Below are 22748 nucleotides of genomic sequence, written 5' to 3'. Positions count from 1 at the left end.
CATGCAAGACTTATTGTGAAATTTCTTTTTTTTAAATGTGAATGAAAGTAAAGCAAATGCTGTCAGCAGTAAGGCAACTGTATGTTTCTACGGGAGCCTTCAGCCCTGATGGTGATTGGAGGGTTGAGTCAGGTAGGCGTATAGGAGCCAGGCTGGAGAGGCGGGAAAACACTGCAGTTGGAAACGAGAGGTGGTGGCGAATGGCAGGGTGAAAAGGGACAAAGCCATCAGGGAGATAAAAGGCTAATGGTTTTGGAGCAGGTATTAGGGAAACAGTAGGGTTCTCCAACCCTGTCTGAAAACAGCAGAACAGCAGAACACTCGGGCAAGAGAGGCGTGGCAAGGGAAGAGGAGGGAGGAAAATAATGTGTTACACAGGGCGTCGCCTTCAAAAATTAGACTCGTTTGGTAAATCTCTGCAGACATTGACAGAAATTGAGTTCTTTGAACGAAGACTATTCAATTTGTTGAAATACATAGCTAATAAGTGCCAAGCTATTATGCAAGTCTATGCAAAAAGGACGAGCATACTCGTCCTTGGCACTTAAGGGATTACAAGTTTTAATCTGTTTCTATTGCAGCCTGACGCCGGTTATGGTGCCAAAGTGCCCCATGAGAGCAGCATTGTGGGATCACTTCTGGATCAGCAGTGAGAATATATAACATTCATACAAACCGATATTTTCACATTGGAGTCGGCCTAGGCCGCACGTGAGGGATGACCAGTCATTGAGGGTCAAGGTTCATCAGTGGGGACTAGGCAACTCTCAAGGGTGGTTTGCCAACAACACACTATATCCTATTAGAACAGAGATCTGCAAAATGTGGCGCCTTTGAAGTTATGGACTACAACTCCCATGATCCCACAATATTAGCCCTGTTGGTTAACGCTGATTGGAGCTGTAGTCCAAAACATCTGGAGCTCCACAGGTTACAGGTGCCAGCTCTAGAACAATCCAGCAAGCAATCGCATTTCTATTTCCCACACGTTTCTTTATCATTGCCGGTCTATGTGTATGGTAGACCTCACAACACAACCAAAGCATTGGGCTCAGACCACTAATTCTACATCCATTTATGTACCTGTAACAGGTGAGATATCAACACACGAATTTGCATCGCATCAACAACCGTACTCACCTGCTCCAAAATGTATGGCCGGAGCTTTGATTGGGTCTGGAGAGGGGCACATCACGCCAGTGTCAGTCAGGACTGCGGGGCTCTCGTAATCGTCAAAGTAGCAGGAGTAGGTTTCTTCCTCTCGCAGCGGTGGTAGCTCCGGGATGGACAGGAAGATCTGCCAATCAGAGGCAAAGAGGAGGATAGTCAACAGAGTGTCCGCCCAATCAGAAGCCTGATTAGTCACCACAACCGAGGAAAAGCAAAATTACACAAGATGGCGGACCACGTGGGAGCTCAAGAGTCAGTGCGCCATTTTCAGACAGAGTGAGGCATGATGGGAAGAAGAATGTGTGTGTGTGTGCGTGCATGCAAGAAGAAGTCTGGTTATGCTATCATTATCTACCAACTTCTACAACATTTAAAATACTAATAATTGTAATAAAACCAAGCGTTGTACCATGTACCCCTGCCGTCTCTTGCCATTCCCGGAATTGTAGAGGAGAGACCGGTCCCATTGTCTGGGGCGCAAATCAGAAATCATAAGGTGGGACATTTAGCAGTCACCAGGGGTTGCAGTGAAGACCCCAATGGCCAGCCTTTCACCCACACAAGAGCGCAGATTTTGGATGAAACATTTACAGAGATGTTGGCCCCCAGGGGCAGTGGTCTAAGTGTACGAAAAGAAGTAGTGTAATTATGCTCCCTGATGGCCTGCCCCCGCTCCCCACAAACCCGCCACCCTCCACGTGCAATGCAACCCCCCAAACACATGCACCTGCTGTTTAAGGGAATGTTCAGTGCCGTGCCCTGAAGTTATGTTATGTTATTGGGCATTTGTATAGCGCGTTTTACCATGGGTGTGATTCCAAAGCGCTGTGGGTTGCACGCCCTCGGGGAACGTAGTACATACAGGCCAGTGGAGAGAGTAGTGTAGTTAATATTGCTTGGGTGCACTCGATAAGTGTGCGGCCAGGGCTGGTTAAGTGCAGGTTTCAACTTCTTCCTACATTTCTTTAAAAAACAAAACCATTCCAGAACAGTTTCTTTTTAAAATAAAAGTATAGGCACAGGAAACGTAGAGGAGCACCGCTGCAGCCCACTACGACCACTGCCCAGGGGAACGGGAATTTGAACCTTGAATTGTGCCTCTCCTGATGAATCCTGCATGGAACAAATGGGCCAACATTCTGTGGCACAGTCAGTGATTACAGGGCGGTTGTTCAGGTGACAACTGAGAGCCACCCCTTGATACACCTAGCACTGCTTCTTTCCTCCTAGTTTAAGATTTTATATCGACTTCCTGTCCACCTCATCGGGGTAAAAGGCTGCCTGGCATCACTTACTGTGGTGTCACAGGATTGCTGCGATCTGTTTAGCCTAGGAGGCCCTGATTAGGTTAAAACCAACATTTACCAAGAGCTACCTTTGGCTCCCCAGGTCAACTGGTGTCTTCGAAACCTGCTTATTAGACACTAACTTTGAGTGTTTGGGAATGTAAACAGAGATGAATTAGGACACATCTAGGATATATTTCAGTATAGGTTTCAGCTTTATTCAGTGGTAGAAGTGTACCCAAAGAAGTAGTGGAACTGTGGTCATGGCAGGGGAGTGCAACATGTGACAAGGTGTTGCAGCTGGGGCATTGCAATAGACTAAGTGACTAGTAACTAAGGGCCCGATTCATGGAATATTTGCCCGGTTCAACATGAATTTGCACTGCTGAAAAGTAACTTTGGAATGCAGACACAAACCCTGATTCATGGAACTGTGCAAAGTGTATTTTTGATGTACAAAGTCCGGGCAAAGTCACTTTGCACGGTTCCATGACTCAGGGTTTGTGTCGGCAGTGCAAAGTCACTTTTCAGAAGTGCAAATTCACTTTGAACTGGGCAAATATTCCATGAATATGGCCCTAAGGCTGCTATTACAACTTTACACTTGCACAAAAACATGACTGGACAAATCTTCTGCGTAGAATAGTGAAAATGGTTGTCAAAAGTAGAGGAATGGTAAACAGAAAAAAATAAAAGTAGTGGAACACTGTTCCCAACCGTTCCCACTCACTTCGATCACTGATTGTATTAATTTCTACACATAAACACAGATGAACATCACTCTGGTGACTTTCAATATTTACTAGTAGCGTGAATTCCCGTGTCTTTATTTGATCTCCAGGCTGCCAGTCATCTCCTGACAGCCAATGAATGTGCCAAATAACACAATGAAGAGGCTAGAATAAAGTGATGCATTTCCCTTTGAAACTGTTTAAAGAGTCAGGGAGATATAAATCGCACCAGTGTACGGAGCACCGGTGTAAGGAGCACCGGTGTAAATCGCACCGGTGTAAGGAGCACCGGTGTAAATCGCACCAGTCTACGGAGCACCGGTCTAAGGAGCACCGGTGTAAATCGCACCAGTGTACGGAGCACCGGTGTAAGGAGCACCGGTGTAAATCGCACCAGTGTAAGGAGCACCGGTGTAAATCGCACCAGTGTAAGGAGCACCGGTGTAAGGAGCACCGGTGTAAATCGCACCAGTGTAAGGAGCACCGGTGTAAATCGCACCAGTGTACGGAGCACCGGTGTAAGGAGCACCGGTGTAAATCGCACCAGTGTACGGAGCACCGGTGTAAGGAGCACCGGTGTAAATCGCACCAGTGTAAGGAGCACCGGTGTAAATCGCACCAGTATAAGGAGCACCGGTCTAAGGAGCACCGGCTTGTTTTAAAGGTGAACATTGATGCTGGTTTGATGCACAAGAAACCATTTCTTGGAGCTTTCCACAAAATGCGTCAAAGCGCTACATTTTTTTTATTGTGAATGAATGAGTAACAGTAGTTGCAAGTAAAATGACTACAAAATAAATATGGATGCATACAGACGAAAATGTTGGAAATAAAGACCATTAATCACACATGGGCAAAAGGTTCAAGCCTGCATTTCAAGTGGAAGTGCGATTTGCCATGTGCTGTGGATCCGCGCCTGGTTCCCCAGCAGTAACTCCTGCCTACTGGGTGATGCCCGACACTTTGGAGCTGGTTTTAGCTTTTGCTCATCGAATCTTGATTTCGAACCTTGTTTCATCAGGGTAAAATATCACTTGAGCCCATTAACAGCGTTGATGACTGTGCAATGGGACTTCCTTTACCCCCCACATGTGCAAATACCACCCAAAAGCTGCCCTGGTTGAAGAGGCCTACCAGGAAATCTCCAGAGTTCCCCATAGGTCAGTCCACCCCTGGCCAGGGTGAAGAGGCCTACCAGGAAATATCCAGGGTTCCACATAGGCCAGTACACACCTGGCCAGGATGCAGAGGCCGACCAGGAAATCTCCAGAGTTGCCCATAGGCCAGTCCACCCCTGGCCAGGGTGAAGAGTCCTATTGGGAAATCTCCAGAGTTCCCAATAGGCCAGTACACACCTTGCCAGGATCCAGAGGCCTACCGGGAAATCTCCAGAGTTTCCCATAGGCCAGTACACACCTGGCCAGGATGCAGAGGCCGACCAGGAAATCTCCAGAGATGCCCATAAGCCTGTCCACCCCTGGCCAGGGTGAAGGGGCCTACTGGGAAATCTCCAGAGTTCCCCATAGGCCAGTACAGAACTGGCCAGGATGCAGAGGCCTACCAGGAAATCTCCAGAGTTGCCCATAGGCCAGTCCACCCCTGGCCAGGGTGAAGAGGCCTATTGGGAAATCTCTAGAGTTCACAATAGGCCAGTGCACACCTTGCCAGGATGCAGAGGCCTACCGGGAAATTTCCAGAGTTCCCCATAGGCCAGTTCACCCCCGGCTAGGGTGCAGAGGCCTACCAGGAAATCTCCCAAGTTCCCCATAGACCAGTCCCCACCTGGGCGCAAGCACTATCTCAGGGAAATTAAGGGCCAAAGTGAGAATTGTTAGAACTGCAGATTGACTGTGGAGGCTCGGCCCTGCTCACGGCAACTTGTGCTCAGTGCCCAAGTGCAGCATGGGAGACCAGCAGAGGTTGAAGGCCATACGACAGTGTCAATATACGAGGAAGGAGCATTCATTAGTAAATACTTCGTTTTCCAATTACACACACGTAAAGACTCTCACACCTCCACCGCAGTTTACTTGACCGTGTCCCCTGCTCGCCCTTGTTCCTTACGTTGCCTGACGTCGCCCCCACCTCCCTTTACAGAGGGTGTCGGGTGGAATATCAGCAGGTTCTTTAGAAAGGAGACTGCCCCAAACACAACCATCATTCCAAGAACTTTAAGAGCACAACCCCGCTCTACCGCAGGACACAGTACCCCTCTGCCGAGAACAGGCATAGTCCTGTAAATAAAGAGTCTATAAAGGGCTTCACTTTTTAGAACTTTTCTGCATGTATGAGTGTGTGACCTACTGGTGCCAGGTTCCCCCGCCTCAAAGCTCTTCAGTGGGTGTCTCTCTGACAGAAATGCCAAGAGGACCAACGGAAGCCAATCTTATCTTCCATAGCTCCCGAAACTGCTGCCAGGCGCTATATCGACTTCGAGGAGGCGGGACTTCACACATGACAATTCACAGGTACAAAATCTAAGGATCAGCATGCCGACCTTATCAAGATAAAGGCCCATCACTCCAACAGGAGGCCCATCACTATCAACAGCAAGGACACCCCGCCCCCAGTCCCATCAACAGGAAGGAACCTCTGCCAGTCCCATCAACAAGGACACCCCGCCCCCAGTCCCATCAACAGGAAGGAACCTCTGCCAGTCCCATCAACAAGAAGGGAGCCCTCCAGTCCCATCAACTGGAAAAAAACTCCTGCAGTCCCATCAACAAGAAGGGAGCCCTCGAGTCCCATGAGCAGGAAGGGAGCCCTCCAGTCCCATCAGCAAGAGAGGAGCACTCCAGTGCCATGAGCAGGAAGGGAGCCCTCCAGTCTCATCAACAAGAAGGGAGCCCTCCAGTCCCATCAACAAGAGAGGAGCACTCCAGTCCCATCAACAAGAGAGGAGCCTTCCAGTCCCTTCAACAAGAAAGGAGACCTCCAGTCCCTTCAACAAGAAGGGAGATCTCCAGTCCCTTCAACAAGAAAGGAGACCTCCAGTCCCTTCAACAAGAAAGGAGACCTCCAGTCCCTTCAACAAGAAGGGAGATCTCCAGTCCCTTCAACAAGAAGGGAGATCTCCAGTCCCATCAACAAGAAGGGAGATCTCCAGTCCCTTCAACAAGAAGGGAGATCTCCAGTCCCATCAACAAGAAGGGAGATCTCCAGTCCCTTCAACAAGAAGGGAGATCTCCAGTCCCATCAACAAGAAGGGAGCCCTCCAGTCCCATCAACAAGAAAGGAGCCCTCCAGTCCCATGAGCAGGCAAGAACCCCTCCAGACCCATCAACTGTACGAGATCGCCGCCCTCCCCCGCATAGTGCTTTCGACTGGAAGGAACCCCGGCCCATAATAAATGGAGGCCCCCAACCCTATCAACAGCAAGGAGATGACCCATCTAATGTAACCCACATATTTATTTAGGTTTGCATAGCACTTGCACCCAAGCACTGTACATCATTTAATAAAGTCAGTATTGAAATATATGACAAAAACAAGAGGGTGTAACATTTAGGAAGATAACACAGGAGAGCTATGAGAGCAGAATGGAAGGAGACAGGATGCAGAAGTAAAACCCAGAGTCAAGGGTCAAACCAGCATCCCAAAGTCCAGAGGCAAGAACAGTGAAAGAACAGAAATTGGACTTGACTGCGGATAGTAGCAAGAACGGCAGCAGATAGTAGCAAGAATGGCAGCAGATAGTAGGAAGAACGACAGCAGATAGTATCAAGAATGACAGCTGATAGTAGGAAGAACGACAGCGGATAGTAGCAAGAATGACAGCAGATAGTAGCAAGAATGACAGCAGATAGCAAGATCGGAAGCAGATAGTAGCAAGAACGACAGCAGATAGGAAGAACGACAGCAGATAGTAGCAAGAATGACAGCAGATAGTAGCAAGAATGACAGCAGATAGCAAGATCGGAAGCAGATAGTAGCAAGAACGACAGCAGATAGGAAGAACGACAGCAGATAGTAGCAAGAATGACAGCGGATAGTAGCAAGAACGACAGTGGATAGTAGCAAGAATGACAGCAGATAGTAGCAAGAACAACAGCTGATAGTAGCAAGAATCACAGCGGATAGTAGCAAGAATGACAGCGGATAGTAGCAAGAATGACAGCGGATAGTAGCAAGAATGACAGCAGATAGCAGGATCGGAAGCAGATAGTACCAAGAACGACAGCAGATAGTAGGAAGAACGACAGCAGATAGTAGCAAGAATGACAGCGGATAGTAGCAAGAACGACAGTGGATAGTAGCAAGAATGACAGCTGATAGTAGCAAGAACAACAGCTGATAGTAGCAAGAACAACAGCTGATAGTAGCAAGAACAACAGCTGATAGTAGCAAGAACAACAGCGGATAGTAGCAAGAATCACAGCAGATAGTAGCAAGAATGGCAGCAGATAGCAAGAACGGCAGCAGATAGTAGCAAGAACAGCAGCGGATAGTGGCAAGAATGGTAGCGGATAGCAGCAAGAACGACAGCGTATAGTAGCAAGAACGACAGCAGACAGTAGCAAGAACAACAGCGGATAGTAGCAAGAATCACAGCAGATAGTAGCAAGAATGGCAGCAGATAGCAGGAATGGCTGTGGGTAGTAGCAAGAATGGCAGCAGATAGAAAGAACGGCAGCGGATAGTAGCAAGAACAGCAGCGGATAGTGGCAAGAATGGATGTGGATAGTAGCAAGAATGACAGCAGATAGCAAGATCGGAAGCAGATAGTACCAAGAACGACAGCAGATAGTAGGAAGAACGACAGCAGATAGTAGCAAGAATGACAGCGGATAGTAGCAAGAACGACAGTGGATAGTAGCAAGAATGACAGCTGATAGTAGCAAGAACAACAGCTGATAGTAGCAAGAACAACAGCTGATAGTAGCAAGAACAACAGCTGATAGTAGCAAGAACAACAGCGGATAGTAGCAAGAATCACAGCAGATAGTAGCAAGAATGGCAGCAGATAGCAAGAACGGCAGCGGATAGTAGCAAGAACAGCAGCGGATAGTGGCAAGAATGGTAGCGGATAGCAGCAAGAACGACAGCGTATAGTAGCAAGAACGACAGCAGACAGTAGCAAGAACAACAGCGGATAGTAGCAAGAATCACAGCAGATAGTAGCAAGAATGGCAGCAGATAGCAGGAATGGCTGTGGGTAGTAGCAAGAATGGCAGCAGATAGCAAGAACGGCAGCGGATAGTAGCAAGAACAGCAGCGGATAGTGGCAAGAATGGTAGCGGATAGCAGCAAGGACGACAGCGTATAGTAGCAAGAACGACAGCAGACAGTAGCAAGAACAACAGCGGATAGTAGAAAGAACGACATGGGGTAGTAGCAAGAACGACAGTGGATAGTAGCAAGAACTTGCAACAGAAGACATCTGACAAGAGATTGAGAGAAGGATTTAATTGCAGAGATCACAAGGAGATGACAAAGGCGAGGCAAGAACCTACAACGCAGGGGTGGATTTCCAATGCCGGCAGAAGCAGGTACAAATCAGAAACCCAGTCTTAGATGTGTTTAGCTTTGGGAATGTGACATCTTCCAAGACTTGCTGGGCTACAGAAATGGAAGAGTGAAGTTGCTCAGAGAAAGGAGAAAAGTTAAAGAAAATCTGGGTCTCATCAAGGTCTCATCAGCAAAGAAAGGACACGCCAGACCCAAATACTGAATAACTGAATAACATAAGCCAAAGCAATAGTATAAAGAGAACTGAAGGCATAATCCCCTCAGCCCCACCTTGTCAACAAGAAACCCCATCACCAGAAAGTCCCGACCTCATCAGCACTAAGGCACAGTCTCAACAGGAAACCTCAGTCTCACTAAGAGGAGGTCCACTCTTCATCAACAGAAAGGTACTCTCCTGATCAACACAAGGGCACACAAACGCCATGTCTCCTCATCAGAACACTCAAGCCTCATCATTTGGAAACCCCAGTCCTTTCATTAGGAAACCCCAGTCTCATCAACCGGAAACCCCAGTGTCATCATCTGGAAACTCCAGTCCCTTCATTAGGAAATGCCAGTCCCACTAAGATGAAGTCCACACTTCATCAACAGAAAGCCCCTTCTCATCAACAGAAGGGGACCGCCTCATCAACACAAAGATAGACAAAGACACAGTCTCATCGACAGGGAACCCCAGTCTCATCATCAGGAAACCCCAGTCTCATCGTCAAGAAACTCCAGTCTCATCATCAAGAAACCCCAGTCTCATCGACAGGAAACCCCAGTCTCATCGTCAAGAAACCCCAGTCTCATCGTCAGGAAACCCCAGTCTCATCGTCAGGAAACCTCAGTCTCATCGACAAGAAACCCCAGTCTCATCGTCAAGAAACACCAGTCTCATCGACAGGAAACCCCAGTCTCATCGACAGGAAACCCCAGTCTCATCGACAGGAAACCCCAGTCTCATCGTCAAGAAACTCCAGTCTCATCATCAAGAAACCCCAGTCTCATCGACAGGAAACTCCAGTCTCATCGACAGGAAACCCCAGTCTCATCGTCAAGAAACCCCAGTCTCATCGACAGGAAACCCCAGTCTCAACATCAAGAAACCCCAGTCTCATCGTCAAGAAACCCCAGTCTCATCGACAGGAAACCCCAGTCTCATCGTCAAGAAACCCCAGTCTCAACATCAAGAAACCCCAGTCTCATCGACAGAAACCCCAGTCTCATCAGAAAACCCCAGTTTCATCATCAAGAAACCCCAGTCTCATCAACAGAAAACCCCAGTCTCATCATCAGGAATCCCCAGTCTCATCGACATGAAACCCCAGTCTCATCAACAACAAATCCCAGTCTCATCGACAGGGAACCCCAGTCTCATCAACAGAAAACCCCAGTCTCATCATCAGGAATCCCCAGTCTCATCGACAGGAAACCCCAGTCTCATCGACATGAAACCCCAGTCTCATCAACAGAAAACCCAGTCTCATCGACAGGAAACCCCAGTTTCATCGACATGAAACCCCAGTCTCATCAACAGAAAACCCAGTCTCATCGACAGGAAACCCCAGTCTCATCAACAGAAAACCCCAATCTCACTAAGGTGAGGTCCACTCTTCATCAACAGAAAGCCCCTTCTCATCAACAGAAGGGGACCGCCTCATCAACACAAAGATAGACAAAGACACAGTCTCATCGACAGGGAACCCCAGTCTCATCAGAAAACCCCAGTTTCATCATCAAGAAACCCCAGTCTCATCAACAGAAATCCCCAGTCTCATCATCAGGAATCCCCAGTCTCATCGACATGAAACCCCAGTCTCATCAACAACAAATCCCAGTCTCATCGACAGGGAACCCCAGTCTCATCAACAGAAAACCCCAGTCTCATCATCAGGAATCCCCAGTCTCATCGACAGGAAAACCCAGTCTCATCGACATGAAACCCCAGTCTCATCAACAGAAAACCCAGTCTCATCGACAGGAAACCCCAGTCTCATCAATAGAAAACCCAGTCTCATCGACAGGAAACCCCAGTCTCATCAACAGAAAACCCCAATCTCACTAAGGTGAGGTTCACTCTTCATCAGCAGAAAGTCCCTCCTCATCAACCGATGGGGACCGCCTCATCAACACAAAGGCCCTGTCTTCTCATCCAGAAACCCCATTCTCATTGGGAGGAAATTCCCACGTCATCAACCGCACGCCTGCACCTCATCAACAGAAAGCGCACCTACAACTGAAAATTAAATGGCTGCCAGCAGCAGTTTGAATGGATTTTGAAAGGTATTTCCTCACTGCGATTTTAAAAATAGGAAAAAGGGAATAGGGTGTTGGGTGTCCGGTAGGATAGGAGCAACAGGCTGTTTGGGATTTGCAGACCTTTAAGAGTGGATCTCTGTGGGTGCTGTGACCCTTATGTGCTGGTTAGAGAGAGGAACATTTCGGTAGGGAAAAAGGAAATTTCTCTACAATGCAGGAAAAGAGGATACGAATACAAGGGTTTAGCAGGGAGAAGGGTTTGGATAATAATATGTGTGCCCATTTCCTGTGCTGGTTACCCTTTGTTGGTTCATTGTGGGCTTAGCTCCTGTGCCTCAACACCCTTTAAAGCCAAGAGGGCTTTTTTTTAATATTGGTTCCCTGAACATGACATCATTTGTGAAGGAGGCCTTTCTGGAACCTTAACATGACCTTGAGGCGGCCGGACAGGGGGCTCTTCTCTTTGATTAAACTCGGTGACCTCAATCTTTAGCCCTTAAATGAATGGACAGTGGTCAAGACAATCCCCCCTGCCCCCACTTTATGTGGTCCCTCGAGAGTTCAAAGGTCACCGGGCACCAAAGGCACAGCTGCAGTGCAGACAATCACCAGCCTGTAAACGGGACCTTTAAACTAGGAATCTATACTTCCCCAAGTGAAAGGAAGCGTCACAGCTGAAAATCACCCCGGTTTTAATGTACACGTTTAGGCATTAATCTTTACCCACAAAAGGAAGCTCAGAGATTCACGTGTGCGGCAAACCCCCCCCAATTCTCTTGATGGACACCATTAAAAAATACAGAGGCGGTCTTAGCTACAGGGGAGTCTGGTATTGCACAACAGCCCAGTGGGGCTGGGGTAGTTTCAGTCACGTGTCATCCCATGACCCAGATATGGCAATGAAAGCCCCAGCCCGACTGTCCTTCTAGAGCAGAGGTCTGCAACCTGTGGCTCTCCGGATGCTTTGGACTACGTCTCCAACAATCACTCACTTCTGACTATTCCGGCTAAAGACGATGGATGTTGCAGTCGGAAACATCTGGCGTTGCAGCCGCCTGTTCCAGTGCAGGCAGCATATTGGGAAATGATAACGTTTCTTACGTGTAACAGAGGTTCTGCAGCAAGACCCACTCTGCAGGTCCACATGCACTGGGCAATCCTGCTGGCTTGTGGTCTGGTTGGTTATATATTTATTCCAAAGTGAAAGATGTGGGCGTCGTCCATGTTATTGAAGGACATTCTAATGCAGAGTTCTTCAACCAGGGGTTCTCCAGATGTTTTGCACTACGATTCCCATGATCCCTCAACATTGACTATGCTGGAAAGAGTCAATGGGAGTTGTCAGAAAATGACCAATGACAGATGTTCCTATAGCCTGATCAAACCTTGTTATGTTTTTCTACTTCATCTAATGATATGATAGGTTATTTATAACGCGCTTAATACCCAGAGGTTTCTAAGCACGGACTCGGGTATCGAACGTGTGTTGCTCTGTGTCGTCTTGCTTCTAAGGCGAGCACGTTGCCGCTGAGCTATCCTCCCAAGACAATAAGCACAGTAGTAGTTTCAAAGCACGGATCCTTGTCCGAGGTCTATCGAGCCCCGCTGGGTGAAAGAAGACTTTATCCTGCTGAGAAAATGAGTAAGACCAAGGGTGAAGTAAGAGGGAGTCGGGAAAAGGGGGAAATGCTGGGTGTTAGGGTGGACACAGCTCTTTGAGATATTCTGGGGAAAGGGGTGGGTGGGCACTGCAGTGTCCCAGGGAGCATACCCTAGGTGGCTTCAGTGGCACACAATTGTGCGGAGGCGGCTTCAAGACTGAAGATCCAAAGATGGACAGCTCTCTACAGCGTATCAGGGGCTCGGACCGGAGTTATGGGTTGATGTTGGTTGCCATAGTAACAGCCAGGACTGAGAGAGTTCTGCACGTCTTGCCATGAAGGTTTTTAAGTGGATCCGAAAAAAAACTAAAAGCATTCACAGGGGACCAGCAGTCCAACTGAGACAATTAAACACCTGACGAATATGAGAGCCAATAACTGATAATTATAGATTTCAAGTGGATTAGATCGATATATGATTAATTAAATAGCCATTGGCTATTTCACCCTGAGGTGCCTCACGTTTCTCTTCTCCTCTCTGCTGATATTAGCCGGGCTCAGCGATTGGACAGTCAGACACTGCTGGTGCGAATCGTAGCTCCACAGCCATTGGTTACCGGAAGCGGATCTGGAGCACTCGAGGCGCCGGGTGCAGCTGCAAAAGAAAGTGCGATAATCAAGTAACGCAGGCGTGAGAGAGCAATAAGACATGAAATGACACATTCTGATCAGTCAGGAGAGACACATGAATGAAACAACTGAGCGACATGACACTGTGAAATCGATAACAGAGCAAGGGCGTAATCTCTGCTGAGAAGCAATAAAACCTTTGAGCCAGGCCAAGGCATGGGCAGTCTGTGCGGTGGCCCAGGGCCCTGCTGTCAGAGGGGCACCGCAAGGCACCAGTGTCTGCCCCAACTGCTGTGCAGCTTCCATGTAAGGAGCTCTAGAGAGAGAGACACCCGTTCCCAGCTGCCCAGCAGATGCTGCGGGCCCTTTCAGGACTGCTTATCACTTCTTTTTCAAGCAGCGCACTAAAGTGGGGGCAGATATAGAAATGGTGGCCCATTTAAGAGAGCATTGTTTTGGAGTAACGTTTCTGTGTTAAGAAATGCAAACAGGCATTTGCATTCTGAAAGCACACACAGCACCACTTAGCTGCCTAAATCTACGCTCTCCTCCAGGTCATTTACAAAATAAGAAACAAAACAGATTTAAATTAGCTACATTATTTTCAGATGTTCATTTTTGTCGCACAAAAAAAAAGTTTATTTTCGGTAGAATGTGATATTTTCATCAAATCATACAGGAAGCCTGCATTTGTCAAACACAACCGGTAACCTTTTCACACATTACATGTTATTATACTTCTTGAAAATACATTTTCAAAACCCAGATGGCATTTTTTTGCATTTTGCTGAATTGCATTCTGGTATTTGTAGTCTCCCGGTCAATACGGGGAGGGGAATAATGCCACAATAGTACACTTTTTGCGTAACATATCTCTGTAATGATTTATATATTTGAGTGGGTAACTTACCATGGTACGTTTACTTTTTAAGTCCTCTTTATAAAGCATAGTATTGTTGAACGCCAGGAGTGGGGTTGAAGAGGGGAAATGAGAGGGCGAGTCCTGAATATTTGCCCAGGATGTGGCAAGAGAGGTTACAATCCTGCAGACTGGTGCAGTTATGTTTCCCTGATTATGGCCATGTGCTGCTTTGTAGGGCACGAGTAAAGGATGAATGTGGGTGCACAGCCTAACTTTTTCAGAGGGGGGACACATCCCCCTCCGGCGTATTTGAGGTCGGCAAGCTTGCTCAAGCACTTGGCTGCCAGGATTTCACCCAGGTTGTCATATTTCCAGTGCAGACACTTACCCACAAGACGCATAAAATGATCATCAAAGCACCTGCTCGTATTGGGTTTTTGTTTTCTAGGGAATATTTCACCCCATATTGCTGGGTTAAAAGGGTGCGCACCTTTTATAGTTGGCCAGCGCGTATTTAATGAAAAATGTCCTCTCAGGTTATTTTTCTGTTGATTATTATTTTTGAAAGGCCAATGCTCTTTTGTCTGCTGCACTTTTTTCTAAGGGGAAAGGTCAAGTGGACTATGTGTATATCTTCCCTTTAAGATGTGTTCACTTACTGTGTGTTTATTCCTGGGTACCAGATTTTGTTTTCGCTATGGAGGCAATGTTCCCACAACTTTAATCACACTATGCCTCATTTGCCAAAATTAGAAGCCTGTACAAGGTATTCAGCTGTCTGCTATTCAGAGAAATGCCTCACTCCTGATATTTATCACATGAGTAAATGTTAATATTGACACTTCATATACTGAACGTGACAGTGTATTTGTCTACTATCTTACACACGGCAACATAATTTAACTTCCCATGATATCTTTGCGTACTAAAGACTCATTTTGTGATATGACTAATGTCACTATTTATGCAAATTAAGGGTGCCCACATACCTTTTGTTGCACAGGGCACTGCTTTGAGCAATATTAAGGGATGCATTGTCACTAGAGGAACAATCGAACATCGAAGCAGGGCAGTGTGTGAGTTCAATGTGAATCAGTGGGAAAGCAGAGCAGTGCTATGCAGTGTGAAATCAATACCTATCCAGTCTTGGTGCACCTTTAATGACCTTTCTCTCAATTCCAAAAAGAGTGAGATTCTTCCTGTCAAGATTCCTGATCCCTCTTTTCTCTCTTCACTCTGGCCACCCTCGATGGGATCCCCCCCCTTCTGAGACCAGAAACCTTGGAGCCATCTGAGACTCTGCTCTCTCTTTCATTCCTCACATCTTGGACCTTACCAAGAAGGCCCATTTCCAACTCTACCTCCCTTTCCTCACTTTTCCCCAGAAGCTTAATCTCTCCAAACCTCTGGTTCTCTCCAGGATGGACTATTTTAACAGCCTCTTCATCAATCTACCTTCTTCTCACCGCCCCCTCCAGCTAATCTGGAACTGGGCTGTGAGACCTATCCTTTGCCTCAGGCCCAGCGACTGTATCTCTCCAGCACTAACATCTCTCCACTGGCTCCAAGTTGCTGCAAGGATCACGTTTAAATCCCTCTGCATCATCCACAAGGCTGCCTGGGGACCACGCTATCTGCAACTTGCTCTCACCAAATATTCTCTTTCCGGATCTCTCCAATCCTCTGGTTCCAACTCTCTGCTCATCAAGCACTTCTCTAAGCAGAGAGCAGGCAGCCGTTCCATTCCTCGGCTGGCTCCCTCCTCTGCAACAGCTTCCCCCCCTTTCTCTACGCCTTGAGCTGGACCTCCTCACATTCCACAAGCAACTCAAGACTTTCCTCTTGTCCTCCTCCCTCTCCCTCCCGTGCTAAACCCCAGAGTCGCTTTGATTGGTGGTCTGGGCCCTTATGTGTCCTCTGGGTCCTGGCTCCTGTCCAATCACCCGCAGCATCCGCCCTCCCCCTGCACTTGCCTTCAGGAACCACTTGGCCAGTGCTGTTTCAGAGGCCTGCACTTATAGTATGCGCTGGTGACCCCTCATCCATTCAGTGGTCACTGCCTGGCACTTGCCTTTTGCCCTTGCAACTGGCTCTCTGGCACTTCCCCCTATGTGGAACCTCTACCACTTACCTCCTTCCCCTGTCCTCTCTCTCTCTGCACTTGCACGATCCAAATAGTCACAAGGCCTAGTCGGACCGCTTTTTATATTTTTAACATCACATGTTTTTTCTCATATTCAATTGTCATGCTGTTCCCTGTTCACTGCCCCTGTTCCCTTCTACCTGTGGGTGCTTTGAAACACAATTTGTTGATGTATAAGTGCCTTACAAATGCCCAATAAAATACATACTTAATCAGTGTAAACCTGCAAGCAGTGTAAACAAAGGGTGAAATCAATAGCTAATCAGTGTAAATCTGTGGGCAGCGGTATGCAGTGAGAAATCAGTAATCAGTATAAACCTGTGAACAGCAGTATGCAGTGAGAAATCAGTAATCAGTATAAACCTGTGAGCAGCAGTATGCAGTGAGAAATCAGTAATCAGTATAAACCTGTGAACAGCGGTATGCAGTGTGAAATCAGTAATCAGTGTAACCTTGTAAGCAGCGGTATACAGTGCAAAATCAATAGTTAATGAGTGTAAACCTGTGAGCAGCAGTATGCAGTGTGAAATCAATAATCAGTGTAAGCCTGTGAACAGTGGTAAGTAGTTTAAAATGAACTGCAAACATTACAACAAAAGAGGACCAGTGTATCGCCAATAGCAGATCATTGGCATTTGAGCGTCACTCTGAAATCAAAGCACAATCACTGGCAAGTCTGAGCACGATGGATATTAAAATCAACAGGGAATATATCGAACCGGGCAGATTCCAACCTCAGAGCAGTGGACCGTGAAACCAACAGAAAATCAAGCGGATATGGAAGCGGATGTGCGATCAATAGACCGAACACATCCAAGAAGCAGGTACTTGGGAATCGTGATATCTGGGCGAGGAGTGCCCTTCGACCCAGGTGACGTGGCGTCCTGGACGTGGTACTAGGGCCAAGGAGACACACAGAGTGCCCTGAAGGTGAGTGTCCGTGGCTGGATGCCACCTAATCCAGTGTGATCACACAACCCCGGAAGTTTCCCTAGAAGGCGGTGCTCAGTACTCGGGTACTTCCGGTCTGCACACAGAAGCAGAACAGCAAAGTTACCTTGCATTTTCCTTCTCTCCCCAGCAGCCCAACACATCTCCAACTCCTTCAGAGTCACCCGAGTCCATGGAAACCTAGACGAAACGGGTGAAGTGGGTAGAACGGATGAAGTAGATGGACGAACAGATGAAGTAAGTGGATGGATCGCGTAAAGTGGATGGAACCGGTGAAGTGGGTGGAACCGGTGAAGTGGGTGGAACGGCTGGAATGCATGGAAAGATCGGAGTGCATGGAACGGTTGGAGTGCATGGAACTATTGGAGTGTGCTCGATCTCAAGCACCTAAGGTAAACCACTATATTCACATCTCCACGCTTACTCTCTTCTTCACACCACCACCCAACTAAAACACAGCGATACTATGACACCATTCGGTATAACTGTTCTCATACCATCATTTGCCTCATACTCCCCATCATCCTAATTAAACCCTCCAGCCCAGGCTTTCTCCTCAGGCCTAACGCAGCCAAAATCAGTCTGGATAACCACCTGCCAGAACGAACACATACTCTTGATCTCCCAACCACCACACCTACCACTAAGAAGCAGATATCACACAAATGCCACACCTGCTGCACACATATCCGGTGCTCACACGCACCTTATGACTCTCTCTCTCTCTCTACTGACCTAAACTTCGGTTCCCGAGGGCGTTCAACCTACCAGCACCTTGAGATCATACCAATGGTACATAAGGCGCTATATAAATACAAAATAACATAACAAAATGCAGCAGAGGAAAGGCCGGCAATATAACCTGCATGTGGGGGGTTTAGGAGTGCATCAGGTGGCAAGCCGCTGCCAGATGCTGCTAGAATTAGGAAAAGACTGTGGTCATGGAGAGAGTAGGGGACCGGGAGATGAGATGCCTACCAGGAGCTGACGCATGTCTTGATTTGGGCTGCAGGAGAGAGCAAGAGAATGAGGAAGAGAGAGAGAGACAGAACAAGACAGGGAGGGAGATCAGAGAGGGAGAGATAGTCCATGGAAGATCATGCTGCTATTCCCACATACAGAAAGCCCAGATTTTGTATTTATTTTAATTCATATTTATTTGCGTTTTGTATATCGCCTTAAGCCAAGGCGCTGTACAGAGAATCAAGACAGTACAGAAAATGAATAACAACAATAAAAAGCAATCTGGTATGTTAACCAGGGTGAAGAAAGTGGGACTTCAACGACTTACGAAATAAAGAGTAGACGGAGACGGAAAGAAGAGAATAAGGAAGAGCTTTCTAGTGTGGGGAGCCAGGAGGACAAAAGACCAAAAGCAAGACTGAGCACAGGGACGACGTGGAGCTACTAGAAGAAATTGGGAAGAAGAACGAAGAGATCGGGAAGGAGTATAGAATGAAACCAAAGAGGAGAGATAGTCAGGTGCAAGACCATAGAAAGACTTGAAAACAATACTTAAGTAGTTCAATTTAAGTTGAGATTGGAAAGATAGCCAACCAAAAGTAGAAAGAGAGGAAGAAATAGAGTCACGAAAGGAAAGAAGACAATCAAGACAGAGTCGTTAAAGACAGATTGGAACAATAAAACAGTCGGGGAAAAAATCAGAGAGGATATCAGCAATTTTGTGGCTTGAAAAGTCAGAAAAGTTCAAGCTTTGAGTATATTGTGTAAATGGAAGCGATAGGCGCGCAAGGACAGCGAGATATGGGGGGTAAAGGACAAGGCAGAATCAAGGTGAAGCCCCAGATTGTGAGCAGCAGAGGAGATAGAAATCTGGGCTGGGGGAAACGAAACAAAAGAGGGAGAAATAGGAGAAAGAGTGTTAGCAGGAAAGAAGAATACCTGCGCTTTGCCAGTGTAAAGTGTAAGATAATGAGTCGTCATCCAAGATTTGATAGCTAAAAAGACAGGTGGACAGTCTGTGGTGAATATCAGAAGAAAGGGACAGGAAAAGCCGAGAAGCATCAGCATGATAGTGATGCGATAGACCAAACGAGGAGATAACCACAGCGAGAGGGGACGTATAAAGGAAAAATTGACAAGGACCCAGAACAGACCCTTGTGGGACACCATGGGCGAGTGAGAAAGTGTCAGATGTTTTACTGGCCCAAGAAACAGAAAAGGTTCTTTGGGACAGGTATGACTGGAACCAAGAAATGACAGAGCCAGAAAAACCAAAGGATGAAAGAGTAGCCAGTAGAGGAGAGTGTTCAACAGTGTCGAAGAAGCTGAATGATCCAACAGAATAAGAAAAGATGAGTGTTTAGAATAGCGTTCAGTCAGCAAAGGGTTCAGAACAGAGAGAAGAGCAGTTTTGGTGGAGTGACATGGGCGAAAGCCCGATTGAAAATGTGGAAAAATAGAAGAATTAGAGACAAAAGTAGAAACTTGGGAATACAACAACTGTTCAAGTGGTTTAGAGAGAGAAGGCAAAAGAGAAATAGGACTAACATTTCAGATAAGCAAGGGGTCATCGGTGGGTTTCTTTAGAATGGGAATAATAGAAGCGCGTTTAAAGGATGAGTGAAAAGTTGATGTCAAGAGACAGATGTTAAAGAAGGAGGCAAGATAAGAAACAAGGGATGGATAGACTTTGAGAATAAGTGCCGACGGGATAGGATCAGTGGGGGAAGCAGTCGGATGAGCTTTAGCCAATAGGAGAGAAGTTTCTGTATTGGTGATAGGTTTGAAGCAAGAGATAGAACAGGGGGAACTGGGATAGAAGAAACAGACAGTGTTGGAGAAGCAGAGGCTTCAATATCAAAGCGAAGAGAAGCTACCTTTGAAGAAAGGAATTGAGACAAGTTAGAAGCTGAAAGAGTAGAGCTAGACGAATAGTCAGGAGGGGGGAGAGAGAGAAGACGTGAGACAATTTGAAAAAGATGCCTAGGATGAGTTGGTTGCGTGTGTAGGAGATAAGAGAAGTAAGAGTGCTTGGCAGAAGATAAGCAGTCATCATAAAGAGCATTATAAGAGAAGTATGAAGAATTGTCACCCGTAGACTTTGACTTAAGACAATGCCTTTCAAGACATCGAAGCATGCGGCGCCTGGAATTAAGATGAGGAGAGAGCCATGGTTGGGAAGGTTTACAGGTAGGATAAAAGGGTGAAGTAGGGTAAAGCGTGTCTAGAGAAGAGGATAGAGAAGAGGAAAGAGTCGAAGCAGCCTAGCCAGCAGACAAGACTCCGAAAGAGGAGTGCGAAGACAGGACACAGATGCAGGAAGAAACAAAGAGTGGAGTATTGAAGTCGCGCTGATAGAAAGATAACTTAAGGGAGAAGCCAAGGAATGTGTAGAGGTTTGAGGAAAAATTGATACAGAAAGAAGGTGATGATCAGAAAGATAAAGTAGAAGTGATGAGACCGGTGAGGCAGATAAAGATGAAACAAAAATCAGGTCAAGACAAGATCCAGAAATGTGGGCAGGAGGGGTGGAGAGAGGACACAGAAGGTAAGAATCAAGAATTGAGAGCAGAAGAAGAGCGGAATGGGTGGAAGAGAGAAGATTAAAGTCGCCCAGGAGTATGAGAGGGGTAGTAGAAGGAAGGATAATAGAGAGAAGAAGATCAATTTCCACAAAAAGATCCAACTCGTCCAGGGGGAGGGTAAATAAGGCGGAATCAGATAGGACAGGATTTAGAAAAGGTAGTGAAGGAGAAGTCAAATGAGGGAAGAATAGGAAGTGATAGGGTAGATGAAGCAATTGAAAGGAAGAGTGGTATTGAATGCCAATACCCCGGCCCGGCCAGGGGACGTGGGGTATAACCGAAGGAAGTCTGAGAAGTAGTTAAGAAGGCAGCAACCATAGTGTTGTGGGAAGGATTCCAGGTCTCTGTAATGCAGAGAAAATGTAAACCGGGTCTTAAAAAGAGATCGAGAATGGCAGAGAACATATTAGAGAGAGATCTGCCATTCCATAAGCCAAGATCAATGAGTTCAGTGTTTGAGGTACATGGAGGATAGATAAGATTAGAGTAGTTCTGAGTAGAAGTAAGTCGAGAAGAAGATGGATTGCTTAGTGGTGGTATAATATTACAAGCAGGAGGATGGAGGAACAATGTTGCCAGCACCAGAATAGAATGAGTCAAAGAGCCAGCAGTTTGCAGTGATGGTTGTGCTAGTGAATGGAAGACAGGCAGCACTGCCATGACCCGTGCGAAGATGGTAGTCCGGTTGAGTGTGACAAAGCAGATAGGGTCCGTGTTAGACCACCTCGGCCGCGGGCAGCCACAGACAGACTATGCCTGACTTCGACTGGTCTTCGGCAAGGCAGGATATGAAGTAGCAATATATGGGTGGTAGGATTGGCCGAGGCGGGTGGGCGGTTACTCAACGTCATGCAACCATAGCAACGTGAATGCTACTGGCGATGCTGGAGGAGTGGGCAGAACAAGTGGCAAGCCGTATAACAACACGTCACAATTAAAGTCCATATGCAGCCCTCACAACCAGGTTGGGGAAATGAGATGATTACTCCTTTGCGCGCAGTCACCAGTTCTTCTGTCAGCCGCAGACAGCAGGCAGACGTTGCCTGACAGTTGACTGTCCTTTCCTCTAGCTTTCCTCTGCATCCCACTCTCTGTAGTCCACTGGGCTGATAGAACATCTGCTGGATGGTAGACATGCATTACTCTATGGAGAACCAGGAGGCTTTTAGGTAATCTATGGACTGGAGCTCACCCGGCAGTGGAATGGACACGATGTCACTGAAAAGGAGGGGTGGGGGGAGGATCCTGCAGCACTACATGCTGATCCACAGAGAGTCCATTAAAAGCGCCGGTCGACTGACCAGCAATCAATAGCACCTGTAAATAATGTAATCTTCTGGTAGGATCCTACATGACTTAAATGGATCTCCTGCAGTGATCTGCCCATTCTCAAAGAGGATCTTCTACAGTGGCCAAACATTAAAGGAAGCACTTTTAAAATAATGTTCTGTTCAGGGATCCTGACCCTTATAGCGCCTTGCAGTACAAAGATGCTGTGCAGTTGTTATTCCATGTTAAATAGCTGGGCACTGCACCGTTGGAAAGACATGGGAAGTTGAATTGTAGAAGCGATAAGGTTAGTAGATACTTGGCAGCCACTATAGAGACCCCTATATAAATGATATGTAAAATAAATATACTAACACTAATGAAATAGAGAAATGAGTGAAGGTTAGTGTAGAGTTTATCACAGAATGATTATAAGCATAGATTCTTCTGGCCCTTATAATGCGCAGGTGGCATCATAACATATATTATACATTTAAGGTTCAGATCAAAGCATATACAGGTATGGGTGTGAGGGGGGAGGGGGACAGCAGAGAGCAACGATGGGTTTCAGCGCTCCTGTGGTCGCCACGACAGGCAATTCAACTTGTTCCCGAAAAAGGGTACATCCGGTGTTCCAAAACATTGGGTCAATACTTTTCAATGTGAAATCAATTGAGAGTCCAGAGCGAATCGGAGAAGTACCGTCGATAAGACATTAATCAAGGCCCAACAGAAGCGCTGAGCATGGATGCAGACTGCAACCTCAGAGAATCGATACAACATGCTAGCAGGGATGCGAAACCAAATAATCGATCTACACTGAGAAGGACAATGAGTGTAAGACCAA

General features: G+C 46.9%; 1 protein-coding gene across 5 annotated transcripts in view; it reads right to left on the bottom strand.

Moving 5' to 3' along the window:
- Positions 1-22748, bottom strand: part of PLXNB1 (plexin B1) — an 830120-nt gene that overhangs the window by 217182 nt on the left and 590190 nt on the right. For all 5 annotated transcript variants that reach the window (XM_069643229.1, XM_069643227.1, XM_069643226.1 and 2 more), the window contains 2 exons: positions 13021-13153; positions 1141-1297 (listed from right to left, as the gene is read on the bottom strand). In XM_069643229.1, coding sequence (XP_069499330.1) covers positions 1141-1297; positions 13021-13153 — 290 coding nt within the window. The remainder of the gene's footprint in view (positions 1-1140; positions 1298-13020; positions 13154-22748) is intronic.

The sequence above is a fragment of the Ambystoma mexicanum genome, chromosome 2p, assembly GCF_040938575.1.
Source record: "Ambystoma mexicanum isolate Mex_15411 chromosome 2p, UKY_AmexF1_1, whole genome shotgun sequence".
NCBI classification, from domain to species: domain Eukaryota; kingdom Metazoa; phylum Chordata; class Amphibia; order Caudata; family Ambystomatidae; genus Ambystoma; species Ambystoma mexicanum.
Note: the sequence above shows the minus strand (reverse complement) of the source record. Positions and strands in the feature narration are given on the sequence as shown.